The 20,522-nt window shown below is 35.2% G+C and overlaps 1 protein-coding gene across 1 annotated transcript; it reads right to left on the reverse strand.

The window, feature by feature from the left end:
- Positions 1–1,178: 1,178 nt before the first annotated feature.
- Positions 1,179–12,909, reverse strand: LOC115877395 (cathepsin L1-like). The gene is made up of 6 exons (XM_030893545.1): positions 12,730–12,909; positions 10,641–10,770; positions 10,346–10,554; positions 5,929–6,109; positions 3,820–3,981; positions 1,179–1,471 (listed from the first exon to the last, which is right to left on the reverse strand). The coding sequence occupies exons 1-6, from the start codon at positions 12,820–12,822 to the stop codon at positions 1,269–1,271; spliced, it is 978 nt and encodes a 325-aa protein (XP_030749405.1). The 5' UTR covers positions 12,823–12,909; the 3' UTR covers positions 1,179–1,268.
- Positions 12,910–20,522: the final 7,613 nt, after the last annotated feature.

Consider the following 20,522-nt stretch of genomic DNA (forward strand, 5'->3'; position numbering starts at 1 on the left):
CTTCATCTTGTAATAGAATGAGGTCCTGTCAATTATTGTCCTCTTGTGGTGTTGATGTCCAGCTGTCATACCAAGGCTTTGTGGGCCTACCTACTTGGCGTCTTGTCTTTTGGTCCATTTGGCTATTCGATCTGGACCCATCCTGTCTACGTGGTCTCTACAACAGCGGCGCCTTGCTCTTACCCATCTGACAACGTTCTGTACTTCCAACTCTCTTAGCGTGTCTGCGTTGCGTATTCTGTTGAGCCGTATTTTTTGTTTCTGATGTTTCTGCTCTTGTTCTGCTCTGTCAGCAGCGTAAGTCAGTATGGCTCTTGTACAGGTCTTATAAATTCGGGTCTTACTCTCTGTACTCATGTATTTATTTTTCCATAAGGCTCCCTGTCCATATTATAAGACTTCGAGTTCTCTTGTTGAGCCACATTTTGTTGGTATACTTGTTTTATTATTTATATTGAGCTGCTTTACTAAGTTTGTGTGGTACTTAACACCATTTTGGTTTAATCAATAAATCACATCTTTAAGTTTTACTCTATCAAGTGCTTGCTTTAGATCTACGAAGCATTTATACTTGGGTTTATTGAATTCTACGGATTTCTCATCAGTTGGCGTAATATGAATATTGCATCTACCGTCGATCTATTTGGGCGGAAACGTTGCTGCTCTTCGGAGATTCCTACCTTAGTACTTATTTTAATTACTAGTATTTTTGTTAATAGTTTTAGTACATTACTAAGTATCGTTATAGGTGCCTCTATAACTCTTCCCATTTTGAGCCTTCTTTATATATAGGTAGAGTTATGTTGATTTTCCATTCTTCAGGTATTAATCCAGTTCGTTTTATTTTTTCGTATAGCCGTGTTAGTTCTTTATCGATTTCTGGACCTCCGTACTTAAGCAATTCATTTGGAATATTATCTATACCTAGCGATTTTCTGTTCTTCAATTTGTTTATGGCTGTTTGTAATCCTTCTAGTGTAATGTTTTCCTCTTGATCGTATAGAGATGGTGGGTTCTCGATTTCTAATTCATCATTATTTTCGTTGTTATCATACAAATTTTCAAAGTATGTTTCCTGACTTATGGCGTTAACCACTACTTCCTCGTTAACTGTTTTTTTTTCCGTCTTTCGTAATATGTAAATAATGTTTTTTAATACAAATTAAGACGTAAAACTAATATTAAAATATTTATTAATTGCATGTCACATAATGATTAACAATTTATTTTGTACAAAATTTACAAAATATGTTAAATATAAAAACAATTTATATGATGGGGTATGTGTTATCGGCTTGAATGCCACATTGGTTAACTCCACGCAAGAATCTGAAATATCCAGATTCACCCCAAGAAGCGCCCCATGAATTTTTGATGAGCCAGTAGTCAGTACCATTTTCAGTTCCGTATCCAACAACTAAGACGGCATGGTCTAAGGCTTTAGGGTTACAATCGGAGTCGCTGAATATTCCTGGAAAACGAATAACCTCTTAATAAAAAATAATGAAAATATTTAGGAAAATAAATAATCTACAGGGTGTCCCACTAAGAATAGCTCTCGGCTGTATCTCGAAAAGTATTAGTCGTAGGACTTGCGGAAAAAAATATTTATAGCTTAAAAGACCATGAAAAATTGCCGGAAATTATCTTCAAGTTTGTAGCACGGTCGCTAGAGGGCGCAACTGCTATTGAAAATAAGAAAATGGAATTTTTACGAAGTTTTGCCTAGATAAGGTGTATTATAAATAACAGTTCCACAATCTTCAGTAAATTTTGGATCTTTTTGTTGGAACCATTTTTGCTTATCTGCTAAAATAAAGTGGTGGGGGAAAGATAGATCTGTTATTATTTAAATGTTAATAACTCCGGACTCTCTCTGGATGATCGGAATCCAACCAGTGAGAGCTCGTTTAAAAAAGCGTATCATATTATACAATATAAACAATAAAAATAAGTTTTTGACCGTAGACGCTAGGGGGCGCTGTCTTACAACTTAACAAACATTACGCGTTTTTTCAAAAAAGTTAAATGCGATAGTATATGTAATTTTAGCTGATACTAAAGAGCAATACAAGCTTAACCAAACCAAAGTTATTAGCAAAATTATAATAAATACGAAAAAATAAGCCCTTAATTACCTTATTTTTCTAATACGGTAGCCCTCTTGATTCTTGATTATGACCATTCTAATAAAAAAACAAGATAAAGACTATTTTATTCAAAAAATCGACAATGTACCAGAATACTATAATACTAAGTGTGTTAATATCTAATAATTAAGACATCAATGACAGAAATGACGCCTCAGTGAATTCATGGCAGGCTCTGGAAAAAAGTTGCTTTTAAAGGGATAGTTTATACATCAAAATGTTATATCAACTTTTGATTGTTTTTCTAAAAATGCCTTTCTTCAAAAGATAAAAAAAGCTGCTAAGACTATCAAAATGTTAATATAATAACACTTTGACGTTTAACTATTACGTCAAAAGCAATTTTTTCCAAAGCCTACCATCACTCCAGTGAGGCGTCGCGTCGTTTCATATTCACTGTCACTGATCTTAATCATTTGATATTAATATATCTGGTATTATGGCATTCTGGTGTATTGTCTATTTTAGAATAAGCTAATCGTTTCTATCTTATTTTTTATTAGAATGGTAATAATACTATGGGCTATTGAAACCGTGTTATAAAAATAGGGTAATTAAGGGCTTATTTTTTCGTATTTATTATAATTTTCCTAATATCTTCGGTTTGAAAGAGAATATCAAGATGCGGTTTTCGCTGACTTTTTAAGATTTTATTGCTCATTATCATCAGCTAAAATTTCATATAGGTACTATCGCATGTAATTTTTATGAAAAAAAACCCACAATATTTGTTAAATTGTAAGATCGCGCCCCCTAGCGTCTACATCCTAAAGCTTATTATTATTGTTTATACGGTATACTACAGAGTAAGAAACCCTCTTTTAAACGAGCCCCCGTTTGTTGGATTCCCTTTATACAATCCGGAGTTTTTAATATTTAAATAAAACACATCTAACCTTCCCCACCACTTTATTTTGGCAGATAGGGAAAAATGGTTTTAACAAAAGATATTCAAAATTTACTGAAGATTATGAAGCGATTATTTATAGTACCAGTTATCTAGGTTTATTTTTTCTTCATGCCCTCTAAGGACAAACGAAGCACTTTTGTATAAATGTAAATTATGAGCAATTATTTATTTTGATTCAAAAGATACGTAGTTTTTCTATGTCCATTGACTCCTTGTATAGGTATTTTGTAGGTATGCTTTGAAAATAAATTCTCCATTTTTTTTTCTCAAAAACTACGATATGGCGTTTTTTACAAGAAACAAAAAATGTAGTAAATACTAGATGGACCATTTTACGAAAAGAAAGTATGTCGGTAGGACTGGGGGTAGTTTTCACCCTTCCAGTACTTTGTCTTGATTTTTGTAAAAGTCAAATGTTAAAGCCACTTAGCAAAACATAGTTCTCCAGGGGCGGATACAGGAATTTATTTTAGGGGGGGGGCAAATAAAAAGTAAAATAGAATATGCTTTTTAGGGCGCCAGTTTTAACCCAAAAATCTAATATTTAACACAGTTTGCAGATTTTAGGGGGGGCGGGCCCCTTATGCCCTCCTCTGTATCCGCCACTGTAGTCCTCCATCCTTTTATTTTGATGCCCTCTAGCGGACAAACGAAGCATTTTTGTATAGAAGTAAATTGTGTGCAATTATTTATTTTGATTCAAAAAATAAGTAGTAGTTCTGTGTCCACGGAATATTGGGACACACTGTATAAACTCACCACTTTCGTAGAGTTGGATGTAATCAGCGTCTATACCAACAGCTACTGGACCTGCAGTACCAACAGCTTCTTTCAATTTGTCTTCACTACCATTGAAGGCGACATAAGAGCTAACGTAGGTTACAACTTTAGTAGAGTCATATCTGCAAGTGCCGTCAGTACCTATAAATTATTTTTATTTTAGTCTAAGTTTAATGTTATGCATCACATCATGTTCTTAAAACATCTGAGTATTTCTTTTGTACTTTTGCAGAGGTTTTTATATTCTTTAGTGTGGCTCATGTAGATGTTAGTAAAAAGTATATTTTTTTTAATAAATTGATCACTAATAGTTATTTTTTTATACAAGACGATAAAATTGTATTTTATAAGAAGGTAATACAATTTTATCGTCGTGTATAAAACAATATTTTTTTCCATAGCGAGATACATTTTAAAAAATATTTAGAAATTATTATTTCAAGGAATTTATTACGTTGGCGTTGGTTTCTATGTAATTCGACAAATAAATAAAGCTGTCTCTTTAGTTGTCAGTTTTGAGTCAATATTTTTTAATTCTCTTTCATCTCGATTGCTCATTGAATTGGAGCCAGGAATGGCTCAAAACGAAATAAGTAAATTACCAACAGATATTCAGGCTGAGGCGACAAACGCCATATCCAAACTACCTACTTCCATTTAAATCTCGAATAACTGATGAAGAGGAATACAAAAATTTTCAAAAATGGAAGCATTAAAAAACGTGCGAGAAGAAATAGAGTTTTTAGCCTATCCTCGCTGTTAAAGTATCATTTAATTTACCCTTGCGGTTAAAGTACTATTTTATCTAGTATTTTTGATAGATATAAGGCACTTTTTACAGCTATGGAAAAATGAATAGTATAAAGGGTGCTACAAATTCGAGGTACGAGCATTGGTATCTCGGTAACCGTAATAGATACGAACATGGTTAAATTGGGACAAAAGTTGCGTATATGGATGTTCACCAAGATGCCATCAAAAAAGATTTAAAAATTTCATGGATTGCTGAGTTTTTCGGAAAAAAACGGATTTTTTTGAAAATCAATTTTATTTTTTCCTGTCGTTACTTTTTAGAAAATCAAAAAACTAATTGTACATTCTCATAGCCACTTTACTAGGGCATTCCGACAGTATTTTTAAATTTTCAAATTAGCTGATAATTTGTGAGACACAGAGGCCAATTAATTTTTTTTAAATACGGACCTGCATTTTTTATTTCAGGTTTTGAAAGAACTCGGTCTCCTGAATACAATGATATGCCACACTTTATACTTTTTTGTTTTGGATACCTTTACAGCAACAAAACTATTTAATTATTATTTAAAATAATAAGTCCGACTCTAGTTTCTTAAATTATTTAATCTTAATATATTCATCGCAACAATAATGCTTAGCGCTAACTAACATTGAATAAGAAAAATCGAGCCCATTGGAAGATTCAAATAAATAATATCCAGGTCAGAAATTTAAAGATATTATTTTTAACTTTTTTATTGTGAATCTCAGTGTGCGATCTAATGATATACATAATATTAATCGTAGTTATTATAAATAAATCAACTTCTACAAACTAGTTTCTAATGTTCTACATGTTCGAAAGAATTACCACTCTCCCTATTGAACAAATTTATTTTTCGCTCAATTTTATTTATAGCTCTTTGAACTTTCTTCTTACACTTCCGAATGCATTTTGTACTCTTTATGGTAAATGTTGAGATGAATTAATTTAACTTTTTTACAAATGACGTCAAATAAGGTAGCCCCTTGGCGATAGGTCCAGGAAACTCGCTGGACATTATACTGCTCTACCATTGCCAATCCATCTTCCGGGAAAATGATTTCATTGTTTATATTATATTATATTTATATTAACAATTTTATATTATTTTATTGCATTTGATTTTTCGTATTCAATGTTCAGTTTGAAAAATCGAAATAAAAATAAAACTTCCACATCCTGTATGAAACTAAGCATTTTAGGACATACATTTATAGGAACTTTTCTACTTATATAATGAATACAGTTTGGACCACCCTGTATAATGAGGAGGTTTCTAGGTTATAATTCGGTTCAGGGCCTGTATATACCTTCGAATGGATAATCTGCTTCGGATTCAAGACCATATTCCTCAATGTAGGGAAAGTTTTCTTCCAACTGCCCACCTTGGCAACCTATATTCATTTCAAGGGCGCAGTCAATGAGTTGTTGTTCAGAAAGGGAGGTAAGGTTTCCTGTCTTGATGGCATAGGCACCTTCGGTTGTTCCTGTCTGAAATTTTATTGAATTTTAGAAGTGTGTAAACATAAGTACAGTATAACTTCAGTAGTCCGGACACTTTCGGCAAGCACCCGGATTATCCAGGCGCCCGGATTACTGCCCGGAGCCACTTAAATGTATTAATATTTAAGTAAATCAGTTGTACAATGCTAGTTGGGGTTATTAATTTTTTAACATAAATAAACCTAGTTTAAAAGAGTATTATTATTTTATTTAATTTAATTTAACCATATAATTTTGCGTTCAATCGTGTCATCTTAAGAAACGGCACTGAAAATGAATTTCTGTAGCTTTTAGATAAGATGGCTGTGAGTTATTGATATTTTTGATTTACTTGTGCAATAATTCTGCACATATAAACTAGCGTGGAATAGCTAATAATAACAATTTTTCGTCAAATAAATTATTTGATTGTTTTGATTACCTTAATATTGATTTGAATAAACCTTTAATTGATGAGGAATGAAGACATTCTCAGAAGAGCTGGTCTAGAAGAACGTGAACTCTTCGAAATCATCAAGAAGAGGAAAATAGCCTATTTGGGACACATATACTACGTGGAGAACGCTATCACTTTTAGCGTCTAATTCTCCAGGGTAAAATCGAGGGGGCAAAAGGGGAATAGGCCGAAGGAAGCTATCCTGGCTGAGAAATAGTCGTCATTGGACAGGCATACAGGACTTCCAATGAGGATCTTTCCAATCTGATGAGGAAGAAAAAGATGTACACCAGGAATCTGCACGGCATTTTAAGAAGAAGAGCCTTTAATAACTTTCGAACGGTGAGGTTTACAAAAAATTGTTAGATATTTTTTTTGTAGAGAATTGAATTTCCTACAAATATATGAGACAACATATATTTTCAGCTTAGAATAAAACAAAAAAGATTAAACAAAACTCGTTCGAATGAGTTCAAAATACAAAGTTGATATACGATACAAAATGTTCGAATGTGATACAAAATACAAAGTATAGACATTTCTTAAAATACAAGGTATTTTATTGAAAATAGTGGAGAAAAATACATTTAGTTTTGACTCACCCTATACCGGGTGCGTCTCAAAAGTGGCTCACCCTATAACTATTTTATTTTTTCATATAAAAAAAACGAAATTTGGTGTGTTTGTATATGACATAAATTAGGATTGATTGACGTATTCAATTGTTTACGGCCACTTCCTGTTTCAACGGAAATGACTACAACTTTTGATTTCTAAAAGGCACCCTCGGTATTTTTTTACTTTATTCGATAGAAAATGACACTCTGGCTAGAATGTCATATCATGTCAACTTTTGACATTTTCGCTTAAAACAAAATTGTATTTTAAATTTCAATCTAGAGTGCCATGGCTGTGTTGAAAAAATAATTTTTAATCAAGATGCCTTGGAAAAATAGATTTGATCGTCTAACGTTTTTAGTGTCTTGTCCTGGTCGATTAAAACATGTCCAAATCGTATTTTTAATCATATCTCAATGTTTTCAAATGGAACGAGGGTGGCTCATTAGCATATTCAAAAAAGCAATTTTTTACGAATAATTTGGTACAGCACACTTGTTATTTGGGGTCAAATTGTCTTTATGAATCGCATGTTGCTATTTTAAATAAACCATTTTCGAAAATGTCAAAAGTTGACATATGATATGTCATTCTATTCAAGGTGTGATTTTCTAGCGAATTAAGTAACAACATACCGAGGGTGTAGTTTAAAAATCAAAAGTTGTAGTCATTTCCGGTGAAACAGGAAGTGACCGAAAACAATTGAATACGTCAATCAATCCTATTTTATGTTATATACTAACATACCAAATCTCGATTTTTTATCTGAAAACATATAAAGGTTATAGGGGTGAGCCACTTTTGAGACGCACCCGGTATATATCAAACAAGATGGCAAATTTTGAAAGACTGAATTTTAAAGAATATTCTATTATAACAGTACTTAAAAAAAAATTAAAATTCTTCGAATTTACAATAATTTTGAGAGGGCTTTGTATAAGCAGTAAATTTAGTATAAAAACGGTTATATTCCAAAAACCACTGGGTATAGTATATGACATTATGGTATTTTGAAATGGAAATTTAATGGCAAATCCACTGTTATATAAGTAACACTGTAAGCTAGACGTAAGCTGCCGTTCTACCGTATCAGTTCCATACTTTTTATTGTACAATTTATATCATTACGAAACTTTTATTTTAAAGATTTGTATCTTTTAAAAAAGGTAATATTATATTTAATTAAGAGGCTAAAGAATAAATAAATATCAGCAAAATTTTAACAGAGCTGGTACAAATGTAAGAACTTGACAACGCTGTTTCCGATAGGCTTCAATCCGTCCGGTAAAAAAAATGTATGGAATGAAAGGCTATGGAATGGAAGGGAAACGGAACGGACAGTGTGTGGATTGTGAAAACGGAAGTGAGCTGATATGGAAGGAATAGTGAGAATCAACCTTCATTCGGATTGATTTATCATCTTCCTTCCGAAGCTTCAGTATCTATGAGCGCTCGCAGTGCTTTTGTTCTATATTTTTGCAGAGTCTACCTCCGTCTTGACTATTAAAAATTAGTATTTTCCTCATTATCCTATAGTTCTTTAAAGACGTTTTGACGATGCTATCAAAATATGGAAAAACGTTACAATAACTACGTCATGCGGTCTTTTGGACCCGAGGATGACAGTTGGATTGTCGCTGCATTAATTTAAGTGACGCTCTTTTGAGATATGATAGATTACTCCATAACAGGAAGGTGCTGTACGGGGTAAATAAAAAATGACGGGGGAGAAAATGGTTAAAAACATTAAATCATATTTAGGACCCAACGAACGGGGTTCAGAGACCTCACGACGTCGGTTAAGGGTTAATATAAATCTGTTTTCACTAAAGAAACTGAGCTAACTAAACGCGATTAATAACTATTTTTTTTTTTTGAAGTGAAACTTCTTGACGCGCGATGGGAGTAAAAATTGTAAGCCTTGACATACGTGCCGACATGGCCGCAGGATTGGCAAAAAACACCTTTTCTTAGTTTTGATCAGGGCGGTGGTTAAACAGCTATCTGCTGAATAATTTGGAAAGAAGAATAAAGGAGATGCGCCAAAGTCTAACTAAAAGGCAATAGATACCAAATTTTTGGTAATATATCTGTGTCTTCAGACATCAATTCAAATGGAATAGAAGAATATTTTCCAACTTTAGCTTTATACAGTCAAAATTAAGAAATAAGTTATAAGGCATGAAAAAATGCGAAGAGTTGGTGTCAGTGTACAGAATGTTGAAAATTTCGAAACCTTCTAAATCTCATTATGAAGACTGTAACGATTATAGTGGTAATGAAGAAAACAACTAAGTTGGTCTTTTAAGACTTTAAATTACTTCTTACTTTTGTTTTGTGGTTTTTAAATTACCTTCTTGTTTTGTTACTGTTTTACATTTTTATTTTGTTAAAATATTTATATATGCAACGTGATTTTGTCCACTCTGTGCAGTTTTGTCCACTCTGTCCAAAATTGTTTTGACCAGGACGGTTAAAACCTGGTTAAAAGCATTGGTTTCGACCGTTATATTCAAAACTTGCCAACCCTGCAAGGACATGACACACGAAACGCGGGAGGAAAAGTTGTAACGATCTTGGAGCGTCGTATCTCGGGCCATATGTGAGTTAGAGGGCTGAAACTCTGAATGTAGATGGTGCTCGAAGAGTCCAAATTGTACCATTAAAATTTAAATGAAATTTGGTATGTCGATAGATTGGACCAAGGTCAACTTGACCGCGTACGACACGTGTCACTGTGACAGTTAGTTTTGAAGTAAGGAACGTCAAAAGTTGAAGTCGTCCGATCGCGATCAAATTTGGTGGGTAAGCTGTGCGAGCGACGGTGCATACCCTCCCACCCTACAAAGTTGGATATGACATTTCGTTTACATCTTCATCAGGGTGGGACTCACGATTTGATATTGAAGAAAAATGTGGGTCGATTTCGGCATAATTGGGGACGGGCTACAGGATGACGCCCTCGACGTTTCGAACCGTTGCCTCTAAATCGACTAAATCATCAGGATTTTTCTTAATTATGGGTCGATTGGAATCAAACTCGGCACATGGATGGAGATACCCGAATGGAGTCCTCAGACGGACAGCAGACAGACGGATGTAAGAAGAAATTTCACTTCAAAATTTGAAGTTCAAATATGCCAAGTCCAATTTTTTTTAAGTGTACTTACAACGGCAAAAGCCCAGCATGCTCCACAAAATCCCTGATTTTTGATTTCGGTTACGGCGTTCTTCTCTCTCCAGTCAATGGAGTCGGGTACGGTAGCTTCTTTGGGAAGTTCGAAATTTTTGGTGGATTTCATGGCAGGTTTACCGCGGTACTGCAGTTTAAGCATGGCCTTAAATTCAGCGTGGGTCATGTCAGCGAATTTGTTGATACCTGTTTAAAACAAATATTTAAGTTAATATAATTTTGAAATGATTTTATGTAATAAGTTATAATAATTGGAATATAAAGGGATGTACCTTGTGTATAGGTTTCAAGGCCTTGTTCGTAACGAGCATTATGTCTTTCAATAGAACGAAGGTTGTCTCTGAAGATAGCAAAGCGAGCGGTTTCCTCGGCTGGATTTTGGTAGGTTTTGCCATGCTCCAACTATGCGTACAAATTAGTCATACTTTAAATTTTTAAATATTTATTAATTAAACTTTATTACTAGTTTTGAAGTTCCTATAATTTTTATTAGCAATTATTGAATTTTAAATATGTTATTTTATTAATATTTTTATTGAAGATTTTGAAAATAATACAATAAATATATTTTCAAAAAAGCCTGTAATATGGCTGCAGTATGTTGATGATATTTTTGCAATATGGCAACATAACGTTTCTGAAAGAGACATTTTTTACATAGAATTATATAAATTCTCGCGAACAAACCATAAAATGTACGTTGGAAGTAGAGAGAGATAATCGTTTACCATTTCCTGATGTTTCAGTGTTAAAATTTCAAAATAAACTAATTTTAGATGTCTGCAGTAAACCAAAACAGAGATATATTTAAATTTAATATCAAACCACAGTATATGTGTAACAAAAGATGTTATAAAAAGTTAAAATATATATATATATATATATATATATATATATATATATATATATATATATATATATATATATATATATATATATATATATTTTAACGTATTCAAAAAAACAAAATTGATATAAATGTATTTTGTATTTTAAAGATGTCCGTTGTCATATTGTTTTCCTATCCTTCTTATTTTTTCCGAAACGCCTTGTACGTTGTATTAAACCAAAACAGAGATATATTTAAATTTAATATCACAATATATATATATATATATATATATATATATATATATATATATATATATATATATATATATATATATATATATATATATATATATATATATATATATATATATTTAACTTTTTATAACATCTTTTGTTACACATATACTGTGGTTTGATATTAAATTTAAATATATCTCTGTTTTGGTTTAATACAACGTACAAGGCGTTTCGGAAAAAATAAGAAGGATAGGAAAACAATATGACAACGGACATCTTTTAAAATACAAAATACATTTATATCAATTTTAACCGACACTAAACCAATGAACACTGGACAGTAAACAATAAATCTAATATACAAAATACCATGTGAATGTGGTAAATTTTATAATGGTGAAAGATCTAGACCCTTAAATGTTCGAATTGAAGAATATAAAGGCGATTTAAGAAAGGGTGATTTTCACAAATCTAAAATTTGTCAGCACTTTATCCAGTCCCAGGGACACAGGGTACACAGAGTAGATTGTAACAACGCAAAAATTACAGTGAAAGAAGCGATAGCCTCTAAAAGAAAAATTAAAGAGGGTTTTTAATACAATCTAATAAAAATAAATGTATTGGTCATACATCTGTAGAGATTAGTAATATATGGCAATCGCTTCTTCGATTTTAAAGAACATAACATGAATTAACATACTATAAGTAAAAATTTAAAACAAATTTAAAAATAATCATACACAAAGTTTGAAGCTTTTTGGTTTTACCTTACTAAGTAATTGTTATCATCAGGTAGTACTTGTTAATTTTGAAGTTTGATATAATGTCATTTATGTCATAATGTTGTTCAATGTATGAGTTAAATTTTATGTTATATTTTAATAGATATTTGGTTTATTTTGTTTGATGTGAATTTTAAGTTACCTATAATTTTTTCTTTGCTTGTGTATTTTACAATAATTTGATATAACTTTTATTAAAAATCTCAATATTTTTTATCGATTTTAATTTGAAAAAGCACCCCTTGCATTCTAATTAATGAACTGCACCATCATTGAACAAAAATTAGTTAATACCGAAAGTACCGAAAAAAACGGGAAATCCCGGTTCCTAAAAGCGATACGGAAATTCCTGGTTCTGAAAAACAACTCCGGTTGCGGAAACACTAGCTATTACGCATAATTTCAGATGTTGCGAATGCACAGGCATGCTCAAGACTGCTCACGGCTTTGGACACCTATTTCCGGGAATAGTTATTTTTTATATTTATATTTTTTATTGAAATAGCCTTACCTTGAAAGACTGGAATTTGATCCCATCCTGCTCAAGCAAAGAGTGGGCACTGACGGCAACTACAAAAAAACTAACCAACACAACACCTTTCATTGTTTTGAGAATACTGAAACAACAAATTAAGATTTATTTTCTACGGCTATTTATATGAAAAGTTAGTGATAGGAGTCAAGTAGCTCTTGAGATACTGAAAAAGTCAGCTTATGTGAGGAAAAATATCAATTTAAATAATTAAAAATATCGCTTAAAATAGCCATTTTAGTTTTTTATATAAAAAGAACATGAAATACTAAAATTATTATCGTTCTCCAGGGTAGACTGAATTGTATTCGGCAAACTTCGGCCAGCACATTCTACATATAAGAATAAAAGTTCCTATAAATGTATGTTCTAAAATGCTTCGTTTCGAAGATACAGGATGTAGAAGAATCATTTTTATTTCGATATTTTCCAAATATTATCTAAACTCACGTCGATATTTCTATGAATATTGGTGTCTGATTGTTTTTTGACATGGGAAATTTTATTTCCATGCCAATATGGCTCCTACTTGTAGGCGGCGCCACCTACATATTTTTAACTGGTTTGAAGAGTAGTAACTTCTCATCCGTAGCTGTAGAAAACTAATTAGTGAAAAAATATACATTTTCGCCGTTCTTTAGGTAAAAAAAAATCTCTTAAAAAAAATCATACACTAGGAGTAATGGTTTTCAAGATATTTAGAATATAAATAAACAATACATGTCACCATTGACAAAAATAAACCATATTGACAAGATAGTTAGAAATTAGTTATTAAATTTTCAACATTAGACTGAAATCATAAATTTGATACCATTTTATGCCAAAGTTTCAACAGAAACATATTTTTTTTGTAGAAAAAAATATAATGAATTAAAAAAAGTTCCCAAATTTATATTTCATAATTTTTTGAGTTATAGCTCGTCTACAGCCTTCAACTCATCATATATTAGTCAAGGGCCAATTTGTCAAAATACATAGATCGCTTGCAATTTCAAAGAGGCAATGTGAGATACCAAAATGGGAAGTATCATCTGTGACGACGATTTTTTTGGTACCAGCCCCGCATCCATGTCAGAGCGAAGAAATACCCCCTCCCCTAGTTAGGCGGGGTCCAATTTCGAAAAAGTTGTTATAGACGTAAAATATTGATATTGGTGTCGTGTTTCATAACTTCAGGCTTCTAAAAATTCTAAATATGAGATCAATTTTTAAAAAACCAGATGAGAACATACACTGCTCGTCTTTTGAAGTGGGTATTTCTGATTTTATTAAAAACAAATTTTTTTTTTTTTTTTTCGAATATATTGAAGAGTAGTAATTGGTAGTAATATTTTGTAAAGTACACATTAAAAATTACATATGACAAATTAAGTTGGATAATTGTTTTAAAATTTTTACATATGACAAGTTTTTGTTGGATAATTTTGAAAATCTAATGTGTTGATGAATCAAGTTTATACGAGAAATATTCTAAATGCAATGCTTATATTTCTGAGAACAACTCAACTTTTACCTTTGCAGTTCAGTACTTAAATACGGCTCTCACAATGCTCTCATTTATAAGTGCTGTGCGAAGTAGGAATTGGGAGCTACGACTTGCTACCTTAAACGAGTTTCAAAAATATTTCTTTGCACTTGACTTAAGGAATTACGCATCCATGATATGTCACCATCTTGCAGAAATCAGTGTCAGTAAAAAAGAAGATCCTGTTACTTGGGAATACCTATCTTCTGGCCTTTAATGGTATAAATACGGGAACGGATTTTGTTCTCTAGGTGCTGATGAAGCTTTAGAACAAGAAAATCGGAAACTAACAGTTTCTGGAGGACATACTGGAATTACGCTTAATCCTGAGGCATTGGTCAAGTACTTTTTATGTGCTCCACATCTTAATCAAATATATGACATGGTTATAGGCACTCTTTCCGATACAATAAGGAAAGGCACCAGTAATATAATAAATCCACCTCTGAAAGGCAAGTGTCATCTAAATCAACGAAAGAAACTTTTGAGAACTACGTCAATCCTTTCCAGTGCGAAGATAACAATTTGATTAATTACCAATCGCATAGCTAGTGAGGACGTTCGTCATGACGTTCAAGATATGCCCGAGATAGGAAAGACCGAGGCTGATATATTTTTTAAGAGCAGAATTAAAACAAATGAGGCTGGTTTTTGGGATCCGGTAAAGACAGTAAAATTGAAACTATGTAGTGTTCTATGAAAAAGTTAAAGTCAATACCAAATGGTCAGAATTACAGACAAGCATCAAAATATTTTTACTAGATGTGTCCTTGTCTGTCGTAGTCGGGACGATGTTGATTTAAAAAGTATAATCGGAACCTATGAGTTATCTGCTCTTCCTCGTTGTCTATTTTATTCTGATGGATCATTAATTAAGTGTTCTGCAAAAAGTAATGTCCCATTTGGCCGAAATTATAGAAGATGATATAGAAACACCTTCTGGATTATGTGTGTGATGTCTTAAATTTAACATCTTCTGTTGCAATCATAGACGGAATGGCAGAAGTCCAAATGATATCCTTAAACAATATGAAATTTCTTTCAAATTTTGCAGACGCATTTGTAACCAGAATTTTTTTCAAGTATGGAATGTTTAATGAAATTCATGTAGTTTTTGGTTCCTACAATGAAAATTCCTTGAAGTCTTTTGAACGGACTAGAAGACAAAAGGGTGTAGATCCAGTAAAATACAATGTCCATGACAGAACTAGTGTAAAAAACCTTAACAAAAAACAATATTATCGCATACAACTATAAAAGATAAGCTTTACCATACTTCTAAAAAAACTAAAGTGGGAAAACACTTCCATTCAAGTCACAGTAGTTTGTTCATATAGATCAGAGATTAAGCTTACCAACAAAAAACCCCGGGGACATGCCATTTTTAAAAAGCAGCCAATGAAGAGGTGGATGCGCCAATAATGTTATTTCATGTAATACAAGCGTCTGGTAAGGGGGCAACTAAAATAAGATTTTTCTCCTGGATATGATCCGCCTCAGCAAACAGGTTCAAACTCCTCGAGCTTCCTACTGCAGGCCATCTACAATAAACTAGGTTCTCTAAAAGCTGCAGCGCTTCCTGGTTTGCATGCATTGTCTATGGTGATGTAACGGGTTCTTAAGAGGATACTCAAAACCACATTTTGGAAACAATTCCAGTAGCCGACAGCTGAGCCACTCTGAAAAACTTCACATCTTTGGGTGAAACCGAAGAGATTAAAGAATCAGTTTTTTTCTAAAATTGAACAATTTATATGTTCCCTTTATAACCAAAACCAAGAATCACTGTCCGACTTGAGGTAGTGGACATTTTCAAAAAATTCACAGTCCTTTACAAAGATGCAACCGGGGGGGCATTGAAAATGATGAATAAAAACGTAAAAATATGATTAGTGTTAATATGAGTGTATTACATACATATGTTTAAATAACGAACTTAACAAAAAACAACAGATTTAAAGATTCACTGAAAAAGTAGTAATGTTAAAATTAAATAAAACATTATCAATAATAATAATGCTATTGTATTCATGATTAATGACAGATAAAGAATTTACGGAAAGTTACAATTTACGATATAATTTTAACTGTTAAAGGCAAAGCCCATTTAAACACAAAACTTTTAATACCTACTACTGTATCTAAAAAGACTTTTTAATTACTAAATTCCAGCCATGCTTCTGTTTTTCTTGGCGTCACGCCACAGATTAACAGGCCCACGTTTGCACCACAAGGCGATGTTGCAGACCACTAGGTAGACCGGTCGTAGAAATTTATGTTATACAACTTGTAGTCAATCTACACAAATATTATCAAAAACTTTTTTTCTTTTAAAATGTGTTCAGATTTTGTAAAAAGTATAAGTCAACGATAAAAAGTATCGCAAAACTTAAATTTGATATGAGTTTCTTAGTTTTTAACTAATATAGTCTTCCCCTAGGAGATGCAAGACCTTGTCGTTGGTGGGGAAGCTCCTTGTCAGGTGCTGGCAGAATCTCCTCTAGCACTTTGGCTCGGTCCAAGAAGCATCTCACTCATTGTCTTGTCTCTGGCTGTAGTGGCCAGGGAATTGCACCAAGACATTTAAACCAGGCACCTTCTACTGTCTGTCGTCAAGTCTCGCGGGTAGAAGGTGTGGGAGGGCCTTGGCTTAACCGCCTGGACCAAGAGAAGACAACCCCACCAAAAACCTAAATCCTATGGCGGGACCAGGTCAAAGGGATGCGTGGCTAGATAGGGGACTAGCCATTACTGGTCTCAACCTTGGGGCATCAGGGGCACCCCATTGTATTAACCCCTTACTTCTACATGCGGGCTCTTGTAGAAGTGGACTGACTTTCCCTAGCGACTCGTGGGAACACTATGAGCAGTAATAAAAACACCAACACCACCGGAGAAGCTGTGTGGGGAAACCCCCTAGTGACACTGGGAACAGGAACAATGAAAGTTCCAGGGGGCCAAACCCAAAGAGAACTACAGGAGAGGTGTCTGACACTTGCGCGGGACCGTCCTGCGCTAGTGATACTCAAGCTACCACCTCCTTTAGCAAGGGTCGGAAGCTTACCTCTAAACCCAACAGGCGACACAGACCGTTTAGTCTACCTGGCCTGGGTCAACCAGGCGGGGTGGACGATCCGCTGAGAGTGGGTCTTAGCGGAGCAGAAGCACGGGGATACCTCCGACTGCTCCACGAATGACTTGCTCCAGAGGAAGCAAATGAGAAAGTACTCCTCCATAGAGGGGAGGGCAAAGGAACCAAGAAACAGGCCGGCGCATCTTCACCAAAGGGCAAAAGAGGGAACGAAAACCTTCCACCTCTGCTCCGGCAAGAAGAGAAAAAGCCAGGATGGAAAAAAGCCGTCCAACACCGAGAGGCAATCAGGGACATATCACCAGCTTTGCCTCTATTGCTGGACAAGTGAAAATGGCAGTGCTACCAAAGGATTACCCAGAGGTTATACTGACCACCGACCAGCAAACGGCTCTAGAAGAGGCGATACTGGACGAAGTAGTGGCGATTGGAGAGCAACACAACGACGGACAAAATATGGGTCAAATGCGATTTGCGGGGATACAATTTCGGGTGGGCATGCTCCTCATAGACTGTGTATCTCCAGAATCGGCGGATTGGCTGATAGAAACGGCACCTAAAATTAAGAATTGGCAGGGGCCGGGACTGGTTGCTCTGAAGGGAGAAAACATCCCAAAGGAGGCGACCATCACGGTCTATTTGCCGAGGAGCAAGGGAAACACCACCTACCTGCTGAACCTTTATCCAGGGTCAGAACTCCGATGTAAGGACGTCGTTGGCGAATCAACTCGAGGGAGGAGGGCCACGGCCAAGTCCTCGCCAATAGAATCTTTGACCTCAAATCCAAGGGAGGCAATAGAGAAAGAGGGATACACTCTTTACTATAGATCTGGGACAACACCGGTATCAGGTCTAAGAAGAGACTAAGTTAAAGAGGTGGTGAAAATGGAGACATATCCTCCAGCCTCTACCTCACATGAACCTCAGCCGAAGACTAGCTCCTCGACTGTGAAGGCACGGAGGGCCAAACCCAACCGTGAAGGGTAAATGGAGAAGGTTGATGGCCACTTCACGGAGGAGGAACTTCCGTTGTCAGAGGAAGATGAGAATGCCCCTGGCCCTCTACATCGGGAGAATCCTCACACACCCCAGTAACCCAAACCAGGTCCAAAGTCCTACCCCAGACCCTCTTCCCACCCCAAACTTATCCTTTCTTCCTCCCCCCCCATGCATGGGATATCCCAAATAAACCTGCACCATGCAAAAGGGTCTTCCGCCACAATAACAAGACTCTTTGAGAAAAATCATTATGTAATGGTACTAGCCCAGGAACCCTGGGTGTATCAGGGACAGATTAGAGGTTTGTCTGGAAAATTCAAAGGTAATATAAGATAACAGGCAGGAATTTCCCCGAGTCTGTATTCTTATAAGAAAGGACATTAACTACACATGTGTTTCAGAATTTACAACCCGAATCTTGTTCCTATCATGGTTCAGCTTAATATCTAGGATTGCAGTAAAAACATCGTGATTGCCAATGCTTACTTTCCGGGTGACTGGGAGGCACCGCCTCCGGAGGTACTGGAGCTCGTGCGATTCTGCAACCAACGGCGACTACCTCTGCTATTGTGATGTGACTCCAATACGCACAGTGAGGTATGGGGAAGCACCAACACTAACACTAGAGGTAAGCGTTTACTTGAATTCCTCTTAACATGCAATCTTGAAGTTCTCAATATAGGGAACAGCCCCACGTTTGCGACAAAAACGCGGGCAGAAGTATTTAACAATCGGGAGTGCTGGTGTAATCAGTTACGTGAAACAATGAGGGTCTCAACGGAACCCTCCCTATCAGATCACAGAATCACCGAGTTCAAATTAGGAGGAACCACACCCCAAACAGAAACTCGAAGGAATCCAAGAAAAACAGACTGGGACATGTATAACACCAACCTCGTAGACAACCTAAACCGTATAGATGCAAGTAGGGCTAGAAACCATCTGCATCTAGAACTGTACGCAAGGGAAGTCAATGGTGCAATATTGGATGCATATGAATCTAGCTGCCCCGAAAGTAAAGGCACATGCACAGCCCAGGAACAAGAAGTTGGTCAAACTTAGATCGGAGGTCCGACTGCTCTTTAATAGAGCTAAATCCAGTGGCGAATGGCAGCTCTACAGCGAGAAATTAACAGAGTATAAGAAGGAGATAAGAAGGGCAAAGCAATCTGACTTTAGATCCTTTTGAGAAAACATCACTTCTACTCCTGATGCAGCTAGATTACATAAAGCTATGGCCAAGAGCGGATCTATCCCCATCATGGCACTTAAGAAATCTGACGGAAGCTACACGGAGGGAGAGGAAGAGAGAGAAAATCTCCTACTTTATACACACTTTCCAAGTAACATACCCATTGATACTATGTGGTTCCACTGAACCTCACAATCCTTGTAGGGAGGATTGGGAAGTGGCCAAGCTTGTAATAACAGAACAAAAGCTAAAATGGGCGATCGACACCTTCCAGCCCTATAAAGCAGCAGGAGTGGATGGGATCTTTCCTGCCCTTCTAAAGGAGGGTCAGCAAACAGCTACTCACCATCTACTAAGGATTACAAGAAGTGGAAGTCTAGCTATGGGATATATACCAACCATATGGAGAAGAGCAAAAGTAATCTTCATACCCAAAATAGGCAAAACTGACTGGACAAATCCCAAGTCATTTAAGCCTATTAGTCTCACATCGTTCTAAAAACGCTGGAGAAAGCAGTTGACAAACCATTGAGAAAATCATCTAAAGGTTAAACCACTGCATGATAATCAGCATGCATATAGAACGGCAGATCCACAGAAACTGCTCTGTACCAAATAACGGAGCTAATACAGACAAGTCTGGATAGCAAAGAAACAGCAATTTGTGCCTTCTTGGATATTACGGGGGCGTTTGACAATATACCACATAAGGTGGTCAGGCGATCTCTAGAAACAAGAGGGGTGAACAGAACTATTATTCGCTGGTTTTGGAAAATGCTGTCAACACGAAACAGAGGACGGATCTGATGGGCACCAAAACTGTAGCTGTCAAAACAACGCAAGGAACACCACAAGGTGGAGTAACCCCCCCTTTGCTGTGGAGCTTTGTGGTGGATGAACTACTAGATGAATTAACTCTAGCGGGAATACACTGCATTGGGCAGATGACATAGTCATGGTCG

This window comes from Sitophilus oryzae, unplaced genomic scaffold, assembly GCF_002938485.1.
Source record: "Sitophilus oryzae breed Bouriz unplaced genomic scaffold, Soryzae_2.0 scaffold_1449_pilon_pilon, whole genome shotgun sequence".
Classification (NCBI taxonomy): Eukaryota; Metazoa; Arthropoda; class Insecta; order Coleoptera; family Curculionidae; genus Sitophilus; species Sitophilus oryzae.